The sequence below is a fragment of the Halichoerus grypus genome, chromosome 10, assembly GCF_964656455.1.
Source record: "Halichoerus grypus chromosome 10, mHalGry1.hap1.1, whole genome shotgun sequence".
NCBI classification, from domain to species: Eukaryota; Metazoa; Chordata; class Mammalia; order Carnivora; family Phocidae; genus Halichoerus; species Halichoerus grypus.
In genome coordinates, this window is record NC_135721.1 from 96,998,832 (window position 1) to 97,013,262 (window position 14,431).

Sequence of the window (14,431 nt, forward strand, 5' to 3'; positions counted from 1 at the left end):
ATAGTATTTCTTCCATCTGCATTAAGCTTTATTCCTACCATAGTAGCTCAAGAATTATAGGTCATACTTATTAAATAATAAAAAAATAAATTTACAGATTATCTACAATATAAAGGTCCACTGTGAACAGTGTTAGAGGACTAATAGCATGACATGTTCTTCTCTGTTCTCAAGCATTTTATATAATATTTTGGAGAATAAGGCACAGATATATGGAAAGGTACTGCACAATGAAGTGATTCCATGAAGGTCCATTAAGTGTATATCAGCTCCAGGCACTGTTAGTTGTAGGAACACCTTAGGAAAGTCCCTGCTCTCTCAGAGCCTACAGCCCAGAGGGAGACAGACAACTCAATATTTTAAAAGGGAGGGCTGCCATGATGGGGGAGCTCTCAATGCCAAGAAAGCCAACAGTGGGGTCCCTGTGTTATCCCAGCCAGGGGGTTTCAGACTGTGATCCTTAAGCTGCCTGCATCAGAATCATGGGGGGACTAGTGACAAATGTAGATTCCTGCCCAGTGTTCTTTTAAGGTAAGACAACAGATTTCTAGAGGAGGTGAATGATCGTCCACTTAGATGCTGGAAGATATAGCTATTGTCTCCCTCATATATATCCTCCCTCTTCCCTATTAAGAAAACCTCAATTTTATTCAGAACAGCAACATTATTAGCTCCAAAGCTACATTTCCCAGCCTCCTTTGTAGTCTGGGGTGGTCGCGTGAGGGTTGTGGTCAATGAGAAATAAGCAAAAGCTACCGGGTGGGGCTTTTTCAAAAAAACCTTTGAACAAGGCTGACTCAGCTGGTGGATTTCTTTTTTCCCTTTGCTTTTCCTGTTTTCCTATCTGAAATGTAAACATGATGGCTAGAGCCCCAGCAGCATCTGGAGAATGTGAAGGTGGAAGAGCAGAAATCTAGAAAGAGCTGGATTCCCCAAATCCCAGTGGCACCCCCCATGGTAGCCCTGGGATCCCAACCTCTGTAGTATCTTTCCTACAACAGAAAAATAAAACCCTATCTCAGTTTAGCTATCAGTATTTGGATTTTGTTTCCAATCTTGACCTAGTCAGAAGCAGAGTCCAGATTCACCTGCCATGCAACAGTATCCTGATTCAGAGATTCATAGAGCTCTTGCTTTACTGGACACCCAGGATTGGAGTCCCTGGAACAGGGCTTGAAAAGACAGATTCCTGGGCCATCCATCCCCAGAGATTTCTATTCAGTGACTCTTAGCTGAGAGGTGGGAATCTATAGTTTTCAAAACTACCCCCACTCCTGGTGCTCTCCCCAGTTATCAGGGCAATGCAAAATTAAAACCATAATATAATTCTACTGAACACTCACAAGAATGGCTAAAGTGTGGAAAACTGGTAATACCAAGTGTTGGCAAGGATGTGGAGCAACTGTAACTCACACTGCCAGAGGGAGGGTCAATGACTACCCCCCACTGTGAAAAACTATTGGGGGGGTATCTATGAGAACTGCGCATATGTATCCCCCATGACTCAGGATTTTGACTCCCTAGTATACACCCAACAGAAATGCATCCATATGTTCACCGAAAGACATGTGTAAGAATGTTCATTGCAATATGACTCATAACAGCCCCAAACTGGAAACAACCCAAGGATTCATTTATACAGTGGAGTAATTCACAATGAGTATGAATGACCTATAACCACACAGAACAGTATGGAGTCATCTCTCAGACGTGATATTAAGCAAAAGAACACATCTGGTACTTAGGTAATGGTCTGTTGCTTGATTTGGATGCTGGTTACATGGATCTGTTAACTTTGTAAGAAATCATTGAGCTGTATGTAATATTTGTGCACTTTTTTCCGGGTCTATTATACTTTGATAAAGAGTATACATGAAAAAAAAAACCATCTCCCAAAAGGTCAGTTTTGGAAACATTATTCTAGTCCAGTATGTGGGCCTCTTTACTGATGGTTCTCTCAAGCCAAAAATTTGCCTCCTTATGACTGACCCCTTAAACCTAGTTCAGCCCTCTAGAATCACACAGAAAGCCCTGGGTTCCGGAGAGAATGCAAAATATTTAAAGATGGCAGTCACTGACCCCAGCCCACCCCCCACCCCCCAGGGCAAAGAAATCATTTGAAATTTTTTCCTGTGTTGGTCACACTGGGAAATGAGAGCAATACTCCCTGGGACTCAAGAAGCCATTTCAAGCATTTGGCAGAAAAGTACTTTATGAAAGTAGTGCCTGGGCAGGACACAGGTTTCCCTTTTCTCCCTGGGAGTCCTGGGGGTGGCTGTTCCTCTTTCGTGGTCCTGATGGGCATACATTTACACGGAATTTGTTTATTGCATTCACACTGCTTTGGAAAAGCTTTCTCATTGGACCTCTGGATGGCCAGCAGCCCTCAACTGCTGTCCTATGTCCTAAGGACTCCCAGGTGTCTAGTCTCACAATAAAGAGAGATGAGCTGTAGGAACTGTTCATGGAGCGGTTTTCCCTCCTCCTCCCTCTGGACTCTCTCTTAGGGCTGTTTTGTTCTGACCATTGTTTTTAACTGCTGCCTACTGGAGCCGCTTTGCCCACAGGTGCAGAAAGCCAGAGATGCCTTGGAGTTTCCTTCCTCGGGCACGGCTCTCAGCCAGTGACGGACCAGTGCCAGAACATGGCAGCCCAGCATCCTTGCCTTGAGGAAGAACACACTCTGAGGCATCACTGACACTCCAGAGCTCCCCATGGGATCAGGCTGAGGCCAGAACTTCTGAAATTGCATCCTTACTTGAATTTTTTCCCCCATCCTTAACCTCTACTTTAGCCTGGTTTCTCCTGAGAGCCCTTCCTTAAGAAACTGCTGGCACCAACTTTCTCCTGAGAGCCCTTCCTTAAGAAACTGCTTGCACCCTTCCTTAAGAAACTGCTTGCACCAACTTGCAGTTGGTGTTCTGAGGAATTTTAGGACTAGCTCCTACAGTGGGCTTGAACCACTACCTGCCAGGTATCACTTTTTTCCTCTTTATGGTGAGAGAGAATTAAAATCACGACCACCGCTCCAAAATGAAACATGCCCGCGTGGTGACTTCTTTTCTGTAAGGCTATCGGCAAGCGTGTGTCAAAGAATGGTGACTCATTGGTGCAGAGCCCATGAGCCTGTTCAGAGATCCAGCAGCCTTGTTCCATTACTTTATCAATTTAGGCTGTCCGTTTGTGTGCACAGAGGCCTGAGCAGTTGACTTTTGCTTGCCAAAATGCAAGGAGACTTGAGTCAAGGTCTACCCTCTTAGATTTAAAGGGTGACCAGAACCCCCTTCTCAGTTCTGGAGCACCCCTGCTCCCTGTTCTCTGTGAGGCTCAGCAGCAAGCAGTCAGCTCCCGCCGTTTGTTTGCTCCTAGCTGGAGTGAACAAAGCCAGCTCAGACGCCGGGGCCGGACAAGCCTTGAGATAAACTGTTTCATCTTCAAGAAGGGTACATACTACATAAGTTTTGCTCTCCACACTTAATAGAAACACTTCAGTCAGGGTCTCCTGAAATCCTAAGTTTTCCACCTGACTTTTGTTTGAAGAATAAAGGTTGGCCTGGTCCAAAGAGAGGAGTCACTCCCGATGTGGGGCCTTATCTGTAAAAGGAGGATGATTATGCCTTTTCTACTAGAAGACAGAGTGTCAGACTAGAGAATCTTTCAAAGTCCTTTCCTATCTAGGAATCAACTCTTACCTCCTTTGTAAGTCAGAAAACACACCGTGTATATGGAGAGAGACGAGCAGGGTTGCCTGGAGATGGATGCTAGAAGCTCCGGTTGCCCAGCAACGGCTGACAAGGATGGGAACTCAACTCCCCTTCCCCAGGGTCCTGAACCCAACCACTCACAAGTGGTTGGTGCTGCGTTCTTGAAGAGCTCCCTGCAGTGTGGGCATCTGCACTCCTACCACATGGGTGAGGCCTGAAGCCCACATGCTCATTCCTCAAACCCAGGGCCAGCCTCTGGCATGCCCTAAGGGAATACAGAGCTGCAAGTGGGCAGGAATCTCTGCTGAGGATCAAATCCAAGATGTGTCCAGCAACAGCAGTATGTGGCTTCTCTGTGGGATGGTGAGAACAGAGAGGACAGCCTCCTCTTACCTGTAGCTTGGAAGGCTTCTCAGGAAAATCCATTTCCTGGTCTACACTGTGTGGTTTTGCCCACCTTGTGCCAGTGTTGAAAGTGAATTCACCTTACAAGTTAACAAGTCTTGAGTGGGAGCACCCTCATTGCCACAGGTTCTGAAATAGCTTGCTGGATACCAGTAGATTTCCTTCATTTAGCTAATTGTATTACTGGAGTAAAATAGTCAAAGGATCCAGAGAGGATAATAGCATGGTTTTCACAAAGAAAGAAAGATCTATGTGTCCCTACTTGGTACTGTGCTCTCCTAGGGATGTTATTTGTGGAGTGTGTGTGTGTGTATCATCTGGGGCCCACGGTTCCTTTAGAAATGTCCATCACAGTTCACTGGCCCTGACCATCCACTGGCTCTCACACCCACTTTTGCCTCCATGGACACCTGGGATTGGGTGGAGAGACACATGTTAGTCCACCCTTGGCCCCGAGATGGAAACATACTTAGCCTCTAAAGCCAGTGCAAACACTCCAGCTGCCTCGGGCGCAGCTGCGGATGTCCCAGAATGCCTCAGGGTGCAGTTGCCGTACAAATCTGTGGTCGCCTGGAAGGGAAGATGTTCAGTAATGAGTGAAGAAGTCACTCTACTTTGAATCCCAAAAGAATATGAAGCAGAGTATTATCTGTTTCTTTCATTTCAACTCTGCCTTATTCTGAAGAAGATTAAGATAAAGGTAACAATAAGCGTTTATCTATCTATCTTGCCATACATTTTATTTGAGCTTCCTAGTAGCCCATGCAAAAAGGGACAATCAGTTACAGTTACAGTACTCACAAGATAAAACAAGTCAAGTGTTTCACGAGATAAAAACAAGTCAAGTGTTTCAAGAGAAGCATATTTGCAGTTATTCCAGGGACTAGAGAGACTTTTATTTCCTGGATTCTGAAAGGAAAACTTATAGGTGGAAGATGACAAGTCAGTACTACCACCAAGTCAATGCAATGGTGAGTATTGTTGCACTGGGATTGGTTTGGAAAACCCAAATGCCGTTGTATCATTTTTTTTCCCTTCACAAAGGAAAAGGTGGCATCCCAAAGAGGGAAGAATAAACATGCTCAGCTGAAGTTTGCCTGGAAGGACAGGCCATTAAAAAGAGAATGTTTCTCTATCTTATGGAGAGATGCTGGGACTCAGGAAGCCAAGATAACAGATGTGTGAGTAATCACTTCCACAATTCTTAAGTGGGGAGACCGATCAACCAGGTTTTAAAGGACTTTCACAAAGAGAAAAAACCCTCATTTTCAATGAACCAGGGTGAAAGCCAGGGTTTTCATTACAATCACGCATAAACCACATGAATTCTCCTTCTTCCTCTGTTTGTCTGTAAGATCCTCACATGGGCCTATGATTTTGAAGAACAAAGTATCAGGGAGGTTTAAAGGCATCTATTGGGGGAAAATTACAATATTCAGATAGAACTCAAGGCCCTTCTCCACTCCAAAGAGAAAGAGAATCTTAGATAAAGGTGAGGACAAAGTAACACCCTTGGGGTAGGGAGTGACACTTCGTGAGGGGAGGGGTGAAACATCACAAGCACAACAGGATTGGGGACTCCTTCACTTCCTTTCTGCTCTGCTCTCCTCCCTTTCTGTCCATAGAGCTCCCTAAGATAGGAGAGGCTGAAGCCTCCTCCTGCTTGGGAGGAGCAGGCACACTCGCTGTCCTCCCCAAGACCAAGGAGGGAGCCAGGTAAAATCTGTGTCCCTTCTAGGTTAAGGGATCTCCTGGCTCACATGAGAGCCAGGACAGCTTGCCAAGGTAGAGTCCAGGCAGGAATTTGTGATTGGAGCACTGGTTGGTAACGATGATTGTGTTCTGAGTTCCTGTTCTCCCTTGGGAGACCCCAGCCGAGGCGGGTGGCCGGTCAAGATGTAGCTCAGCAGGACTACGGAACCACCTACCAAATTCCAGCCTGGGAGGTCTGAGGAGAGGTGATATGTGAGTGAGATACCCAGAGAGAGGAAGAGATCTAAGAAGATTCATTATGTTCTCCAGATATATATTTTAAGGGGACTTCAAAATTCACCATGTTACCAAGCTGCCCAGGAAGGAAGTGCTGCTCAGAAGAACGCAATAAATAATCTAAGTCTGAGATTCTTAACCTTTTTGTTTTCTCAATCATGGACATATTTTAAAATATGGTGAAAACCACTACTCTTGCCTTGAAAAAATACATGTGTATACCCAGAGGGCTTATGGACTCAGAGAAATCCATCCATGGACGCTATTTTTTAATTACTGTAATAAACAGATTGGCTCTTGGCGGGATGGTGTGATGGCCCAGTTCTTAATATTAGCTCTCTTTAAAAGTGGTGTGCAACTTCTTGATCATCAGAGTTCATTTTTTTGCAAAGCAAAACAATAAACAAGAAAGACTATGGAAAATGAGCTGGAAAGGGATCACAATTCTTGCTTCCAACTTGCACACCGCATGGCTCTACCTTGGTAACAAAGCATTATCAGGCCCGGAAGACAATGGATCCCCGGAGCCTCAGAACAGATGCTGACCCTTTGAGGGTAGGAGGGGAGAGCCCCTTCCTCTGGTGACGGCACCCAGTGGTGGTGCATACGTCACCCAGTATCCGTGCCTGACGTTACGCAGCGGGGGCACACTCCACCGCCTCCCTGAGGGTGGGGGCCACACTCACCACGCCAGCCTCGGGGTTCCTCTTCCTGCCGTTGCTGAAGGTGGAGGCCAAGGTGGAGGAGCAGCTCTCGTCGTACAGGGCCGTCCTGCCGTCGTTGATGGCCGAGTTGATGGAGATGGTCCACATGCTGGAGGCGTAGCCATCACAGTTGCAGTCGTCGTAGCTGCCACCGTCCCCGGAGGCCCACACATAGATGCTGCCTTTGCCGCCTCGGCCCTGGGGGAGGCGAGCGGGGACAGGGAGAGAGGCCACCAGGTCCCGCACGCGCCCGCCCCGGAGCTGCCGGGGTCCCGGCCCGGGGAGAGGGCGGCCGGGGGGTTGGGGGGAGCTGGGGCCCGGGGCTTCCTCAGCAGCTCCGCGCGGTTCTGTCCCCCTGCAGAACCACTCTCCTGCCCCTGGGGTCCTGAGAATTCTCGTTCTTGTGTCTGAAGTTACCCAAATTTACTGTTTGAGCTGGGGGTAACACCGTAAGAAAAGGTGGCAGAATCACCTTAAAATTTACAAGTAAACTGCTTTTAAAAAGCTATAAAAGTAGTCCATCCTCATGGTGAGAAACCAAAGTATATAGAAAGGAAAATTAAAGAAAAACCCTTCCTACTTGCAACCATTATTACTCATTTCGTATTCCTCCTTTCAGACACTTTTCAGCAAAAATGTAAATGTACCTTTATGTTTATACTTGGCTCTAGAAGATGTAAAAGATATTTATATTTATCTTTGATTTTATAGTCATATATCTTTTATATATGTAGATATTTTAAGTTTAAAATACACATTTTACTCCAAAATATATAAATCTTCCAAATCATACATATATACATGCATGCGTATGTAATGTAATAAAATATGTAATGTAATGTAATAAAATGTAATATGTATTATTAAATAAAATGTATTTTGTATTAAATAAAATGTAATATGTATTATTAAATAAAATGTATAAAATAAAATAAAATGTAATAAAATAAAATATGTAATGTATGTAATAAAAATATGTAAATATAAATTTACATATTTACCTGATTGGGTCATACTAGAATTCTTTTTTGGGGGAGAGGGGCAGAGGGAGAGGGAGAAAGAGAGAGAGAATCCCAAGCAGGCTTCACGCCCAGTATGGAGCCCCATGTGGGACTCGATCTCATAACCCTGAGCCGAAATCAAGAGTCAGACTCATAACTGACTGAGCCACCCAGGTACCCCTAGAATTCTTTTAAACACAGTATTATATGATATTTTAACCTGTGTAAGGGAACACCAAATATAGGAAGAAGAAAGTTTAATATAAACAAAAGTAACTTTAAATACATAACGATATGCACAATGGTTATTGCCATATGCTAATTAGTTATGAACAGCAAGCTTAGTTGTAAATACCTATGGCTCACATTACTCTTCTTTTCTTTTTTTTTTTTTAAAGATTTATTTATTCATTCGAGACACAGAGATACAGAGAGAGAGAACACGAGCAGGGGGAGAAGCAGAGGGAGAGGGAGAAGCAGGCCCCCCGCGGAGCAGGGACCCCCGATGTGGGGCTCGATCCCAGGACCCTGGGATCATGACCTGAGCTGAAGGCAGATGCTTAACCATCTGAGCCACCCAGGCGCACCATTGCTCTTCTTTTCAACCACGTTCTTATTGCCTATCTTTTTCTTTTCCTGCTCTCTGTCTTCCAGGACTATTCACTCTACCTCCACACCCCAGCAGTGGCCATTCCCTCTGGCTTCCTATGTTCTGACCCTGGGGGCAGGAGGACTGGGGCTCCCCTGTTCCCCTGCTGGCCCGGTGGGCAGAGCAGAACAGCCATGTAGATGGGGGGTGGGGGCAAGTGTATAGCCTCCCCTCTCTCCACAGCCTGGCCCAGGATGGCTCAGTAACCCTCTAGGGCGAGAAGACATATTGCTGTGGCAGAAAAAGTCTGTCCCTGCGTGGCCACCAGGGATCTATGGTCCTGACTCAGCAGCTTAAGGGCAGAGATGCCAGAAGGCTCGGAGATGACCGGGTTATCTCCAAGATCTGTCTGCCGCCTGACAATGAGAAAAGACATTTCGATTGCTTCTAACAGGACTTGGAGTTAATTAGCCCGTGATTGACGGAGTCGATACATCAACAAAGATTTATTATTCAGCCACCAACTAAGAACGGTCTGCAGCGTCTTGGTAAATCTATACTGGAAAACTCCATCGAAACCAGCAACTGCTCTCAGAAACCAGGACAGAGAGGGAAGTGTATCATCCCGACAGCTGGTGCAGGGGATCACGCTCTCAAACAGACTCAGACTGGGGCTCAACGTCAAGCCGTGGCACCCAGTGAAAGCGAAACAGGTGTGAATCAGGGTAAATGGGTGAAGCCCACCAAATATGGAACTTTCCCCAGACCCAGTCCACAGTTGGGCTGCTCGTGAGACAAAGCAACCTTCACTAAAAGGAAATCAGCAACAGAAGCGTTGTCACCGTGGTGTGGAGTGTGTGGGAGACGATTGTGACTCTCATTTCTCAGGCTTCTCTGTATTCATGCCCCCTCTACAATATGACTTTGCAGTCCTGCCTGCCAAGGGGAGGGGTCTATTTTCCACCCCTTGAATCTGGCTTCCTGTCTTTGTTTTGTCCGAGAGAAAGTGGTAGAAAGTAGTGCTGTTGTCAGTTCCAAGCATAAGTCTCAAGAAGCTCTGTATATATCTGTTCTCTCTCAATTCTGTTGCACCATGGAACAAACCTGAGTTAGCCTTCTGGCTGATGATAGACAGAGTCCAGTCAAGATTCACTGCCCTGGCGGACAGCCAACACCCAGCAGATGTGAAGGAGGCCACCCCAGACTAGCCCATCTGTAGTTCACCCTCCAGCTGGCGGCAGGTGCACGAGTGAGACCAGCTGGGAGGAGCTGAGGCTGGCCCAGATCGGCAGAACAACCCAGCTGACCTAGAGACCCAGGAGTAGGATGTAAATGGTAGTTATTTTAAACTACTGAGTTTTGGGGCAGTTTGGTATGTGTGCTCGCTCACTGATGCACAGAGTGCAACTGTCAGCCTATTTCTGAAGAGTAAGCAGCAAACATTAGTTTTGCATTGGACCTGTCCACTGGGACCTGGGATTCCTAGGAATATTAAGCTTTGTTTTCCTAAGGGGTGTGTGTGTGTGTGTGTGTGTGTGTGTGTTTGTGTGTGTGTTTGCATCAGGTAGCAATAGTTACATCCATGGTTCTAATGATTGGGTATCAGCACCAAACAGTCCCCAAATAGTCTGGGGACAGTCGCCCAGGCAAAGGGTATCTATGATAGGACTGGAAGTGTGTCTCTCATAACCGTGTGGGATGGGTCTGTTATTGGTACACCTCATTTTCCTGTTAGAATGATGCCCCAAGATCCAGTTCTGCTCCTAGCTTTTACTAAACAGGAGCTGGGCAGAAACTGAGACAGAGCAACTATGACCTGTGTTCCAACAATAATCAATTGGACAATACAGCGGAAGAAACTAAGATGATAATCAGAAGAAGCACTACTATGGTACTTATTGTACGCCAGGAACTTCTCTAAATACTTTATATATTAACTACAGGTTAATCCTTACAGTAAGCCTACATGCAGCACCGTGTATGTTAGCCACATGAAGGATAAAATACTTAGAAAGAAACTCATGAAACTAAAAAAAGAAAAAAAAGAGCTATTTGAGTCTTCTCTTTTTTTTTCTTAGTCTAGCTAAAGAATTAGTCTAGCCGTCAAACTTGTTTATCTTTTTAAAGTAAGAGTTTTTAGTTCTGCTGAAACTTTCTACTGTTTTTCTGGTCTTTATTTCATTTATTTTTGCTCTGCCTTTTATTATTTCCTTTCTTTTGCTATCTTTGGGCTTGTCTAGCTCCTCTTTTTCTAGTTCCTTGAGGTGTAAAGTTAGGTTGTTTGAGATTTTTCTAATTTCTTAAGAAATATATGTGTTTATTGTTATAAACTTTCCTCTTAGAACTGCTTTTGCTGCATCCCACAAAATTTGATATGATGCATTTTCATTTTAATATGTCTCAACATAATTTGTTTTCCTTTTGATTTCTTCTTTGACCCATTGGTTGTTTAGAAATGTGCTGTTTAGTTTCTATATATTTGAAGATCTATTCACTTTCTTTTGGTCGACTTCTAATTTCATGCCATTGTGGTCAGAGGAGATATGATGTGATTTCAGTCTTCTTCAATTTGCTAAGATTAGTTTTGTGGCCTATCTTATGATCTCTCCTGGAGAATGTTCATGTGCACCTGAGAATGTATATTCTGTTGTTGGATGGAATGTTCTATATATGTCTGTTAGGTCCATTTGTTCTACAGTGTGGTTCAACTCCAGTGTGTCCTTGATTTTCTGTCTGCACAATCTCTCCATTGCTGATAGTGGGATATCGAAGTCTCCTACTGTTACTGTACTGTTGTATATTTCTCCCTTGAGATTTGTTAGTATTTGCATAATATATTTTGGTGCTCAGATGTTGGGAGTGTATATATTTATAATTGCTATTATCTTCTTGATGTACAGAGGGTCCCTGACTTAGGATGGTTTGACTTACAGTTTTTCAACTTTCTGATGGTGCAAAAATGATACACATTCAGTAAAAACCATGCTTTGAATGTTGAGTTTTTAATCTTTTCCCGGTCTAGTAGCATGCAGTATGGTACTCTCCCTTGACGGCAGGTAACAGCAGCAAGCTGCGGTTCCCAGTGGCAACGTGATCACAAAGGTAAGCAATCGATACACGTACAGCCATTCTGTACCCATACAATCATTTTGCTTTTCAGTTTCAGTACAGTATTCAAGAAATTACCTGAGCTATTCATCTCCTTATTATAAAATAGGCTTTGTGTTAGATAATTTTGCCCAGCTGTGGGCTAATGTAAGTGTTGTTAGCACATTTAAGGTAGTCTAGGCTAAGCTATCATGTTTGGTAGGTCAGGTGTATTAAACACATTTTCAACTTATATATTTTTTTATTATGTTATGTTAATCACCATACATTACATCATTAGTTTTTGATGTAATGTTCCATGATTCATTATTTCCGTATAACACCCAGTGCTCCATTCAGTATGTGCCCTCTTTAATACCCATCACCAGGCTAACCCATCCTCCCACCCCCCTCTCCTCTAGAACCCTCAGTTTGTTTTTCAGAGTCCATCGTGTCTCATGGTTCATCTCCCCCTCCGATTCCCCCCCTTCATTCTTCCCCTCCTGCTATCTTTTTCTTCTTCTTCTTTTTTTAACATATAATGTATTATTTGTTTCAGAGGTACAGATCTGTGATTCAGCAGTCTTGCACAATTCACAGCGCTCACCATAGCACATACCCTCCCCAATGTCTATCACCCAGCCACCCCATCCCTCCCACCCCCCACCACTCCAGCACCCCTCAGTTTGTTTCCTGAGATTAAGAATTCCTCATATCAGTGAGGTCATATGATACATGTCTTTCTCTGATTGACTTATTTAGCTCAGCAAACACTCTCCAGTTCCATCCACGTCGTTGCTAACGGCAAGATTTCATTCCTTTTGATGGCTGCATAATATTCCATTGTGTGTATATGTATATATATATATATATATATATATATATATATATATATACCACATCTTCTTTATCCATTCATCTGTCAATGGACATCTTGGCTCTTTCCACAGTTTGGCTATTGTGGACATTGCTGCTATAAACATCGGGGTGCATGTACCCCTTCAGAACCCTACATTTGTATCTTTGGGGTAAATACCCAGTCGTGCAATTGCTGGATCGTAGGGTAGCTCTATTTTCAACTTTTTGAGGAATCTCCATACTGTTTTCCAGAGTGGTTGCACCAGCTTGCATTCCCACCAACAGTGTAGGAGGGTTCCCTTTTCTCCCCATCCCCACCAACATCTGTCGTTTCCTGACTTGTTAATTTTAGCCATTCTGACTGGTGTGAGGTGATATCTCATTGAGGTTTTGATTTGCATTTCCCTGATGCCGAGCGATGTTGAGCACTTTTTCATGTGTCTGTTGGCCATTTGGATGTCTTCTTTGGAAAAATGTGTGTTCATGTCTTCTGCCCATTTCTTGATTGGATCATTTGTTCTTTGGGTTCAACTTATATTTTTAACTTGTGATGGATTTATCAGGATGTAACCCTCTCATAAGTGAGGAAGATCTGTATTGACTCCTTTATCATAATTATATAATGACCCGCTTTGTCCCTTGTTACCAATTTTGTCTTGAAGTCTATATTGTCTGATGTATGTATGTCTACACCCACTTTCTTTTGGCTACCATATCTTGGAGTATCATCCTCTGCACCTTCACTTTTGAGTGTATGTGTTTGGAGCTGAGAAGAGTCTCCTGAAGGCAGCATACAATTGGGTCTTTGTTTTAATCCATTCAGACACTCTGTTCCTTCTGATTGGTGAGTTCAATTCATTTACATTTAAGGTGATTATTGATATATGAGGACTTACTATTGCCATTTTATCTTTTGTTTTCAGGTTGTTTTGACTCTCCATTGTTTCTTTTTCTTCAGTTTATTTACTTTTTAGGTTGGTGGTTTTCTATGATAATTTGCTCAGTTCCTCTGCCCCCGCCCCACCTTTTTAAGTGTTTTGTCTTTGCTCTAGATTTTGTTTTGTAGTTCCCACGAGGTTTGTATAAAACATCTTATAGATAAAAAAGTCCTTTTTCTGCTGATAACAACTTATCTTCATTTGACTATACAGGTTCTGGCATTTTCCTCCTCCTCTTTTATGCTTTTGTCATCACAAGTTAGCTCTTTTTATGCTGTGAATTTGTTGCCAAATTGTAGTAGCTATATTTATTTTTTCCTTAAATTCTAAGTTTATTTCCTATACCCTAGTTGTAAAGTTCAGAGCAGATTTTCAGCATTAAATAGTGACACATATCAAGTTTCAGATATTTATTATTCAGTGTAAACCTAACATGATTTCGCGCATTTAGAGGGGAAATATTTCCTGGATAAGTGGAAAATTGTGCGGATGGCTTCTGGAAGACCTTCATTCTAAGCAGCTTTATAGTGAAACATTTCATTTAGAAGTCTGGACCTTCTTTCTTCAGTTTGCTGTAATCTACATTCACTGAGTATAACTTGTATTGATCATTGGGACCCAGTTTGTTCCAGGGTTATTCTTCCTATCCCAACTGACATACGGATTGAACAATGCCAGGCACAAGACATACAGCGCTGCTCCAGTACCTCCTGCCCCAATAAATACGAAGAGGGGGATCAAGCTCGGATGCTTCTTGGCCTGACTGATGATCTGGCGTAACATGGTTGCGACAGAGGCCTCCTGTCCAGGAGAAGAAAAAACCAAACGTGGAAGGCCCGGCACTAAGTAATCCCTATGCTGAGGATGAATGGACGTCCTATATTTACTTTTAATGCTTTTCTCTTTTAAACTTTATGCTACAATCATTTAACACCCTATTCTAAAAGAGGGTTATAATTTTGACTCTATCACTTTAGTAAAAATCTGGGGTATTTCTGTCTTTTCATTTTAGGTAGAAGAGGTCCTTTCAACATTTTTTTGTAAGGCAGGTCCATGGTGGTGAACTCCCTCAGCTTTGCATTTGCTTTTCTCCTTCATTTGGAAGGGTCAATTTAATGGATAGAGTATTCTCGGTTGGAAATTTTTATCTTTCAAT

At 43.5% G+C, this 14,431-nt stretch overlaps 1 protein-coding gene and 1 pseudogene across 1 annotated transcript in view; both read right to left on the minus strand.

Moving 5' to 3' along the window:
* PCSK2 (proprotein convertase subtilisin/kexin type 2) overlaps nucleotides 1–14,431 on the minus strand; it is a 271,902-nt gene that overhangs the window by 13,796 nt on the left and 243,675 nt on the right. Inside the window, exons 9-10 of the mRNA XM_036120511.2 lie at nucleotides 6,785–7,000; nucleotides 4,579–4,679 (exon numbers count right to left, since the gene is read on the minus strand). Of these exons, the coding sequence (XP_035976404.1) occupies nucleotides 4,579–4,679; nucleotides 6,785–7,000 (317 nt within the window). The remainder of the gene's footprint in view (nucleotides 1–4,578; nucleotides 4,680–6,784; nucleotides 7,001–14,431) is intronic.
* LOC118553481 (cytochrome c oxidase subunit NDUFA4 pseudogene) lies at nucleotides 13,737–14,099 on the minus strand (annotated as a pseudogene).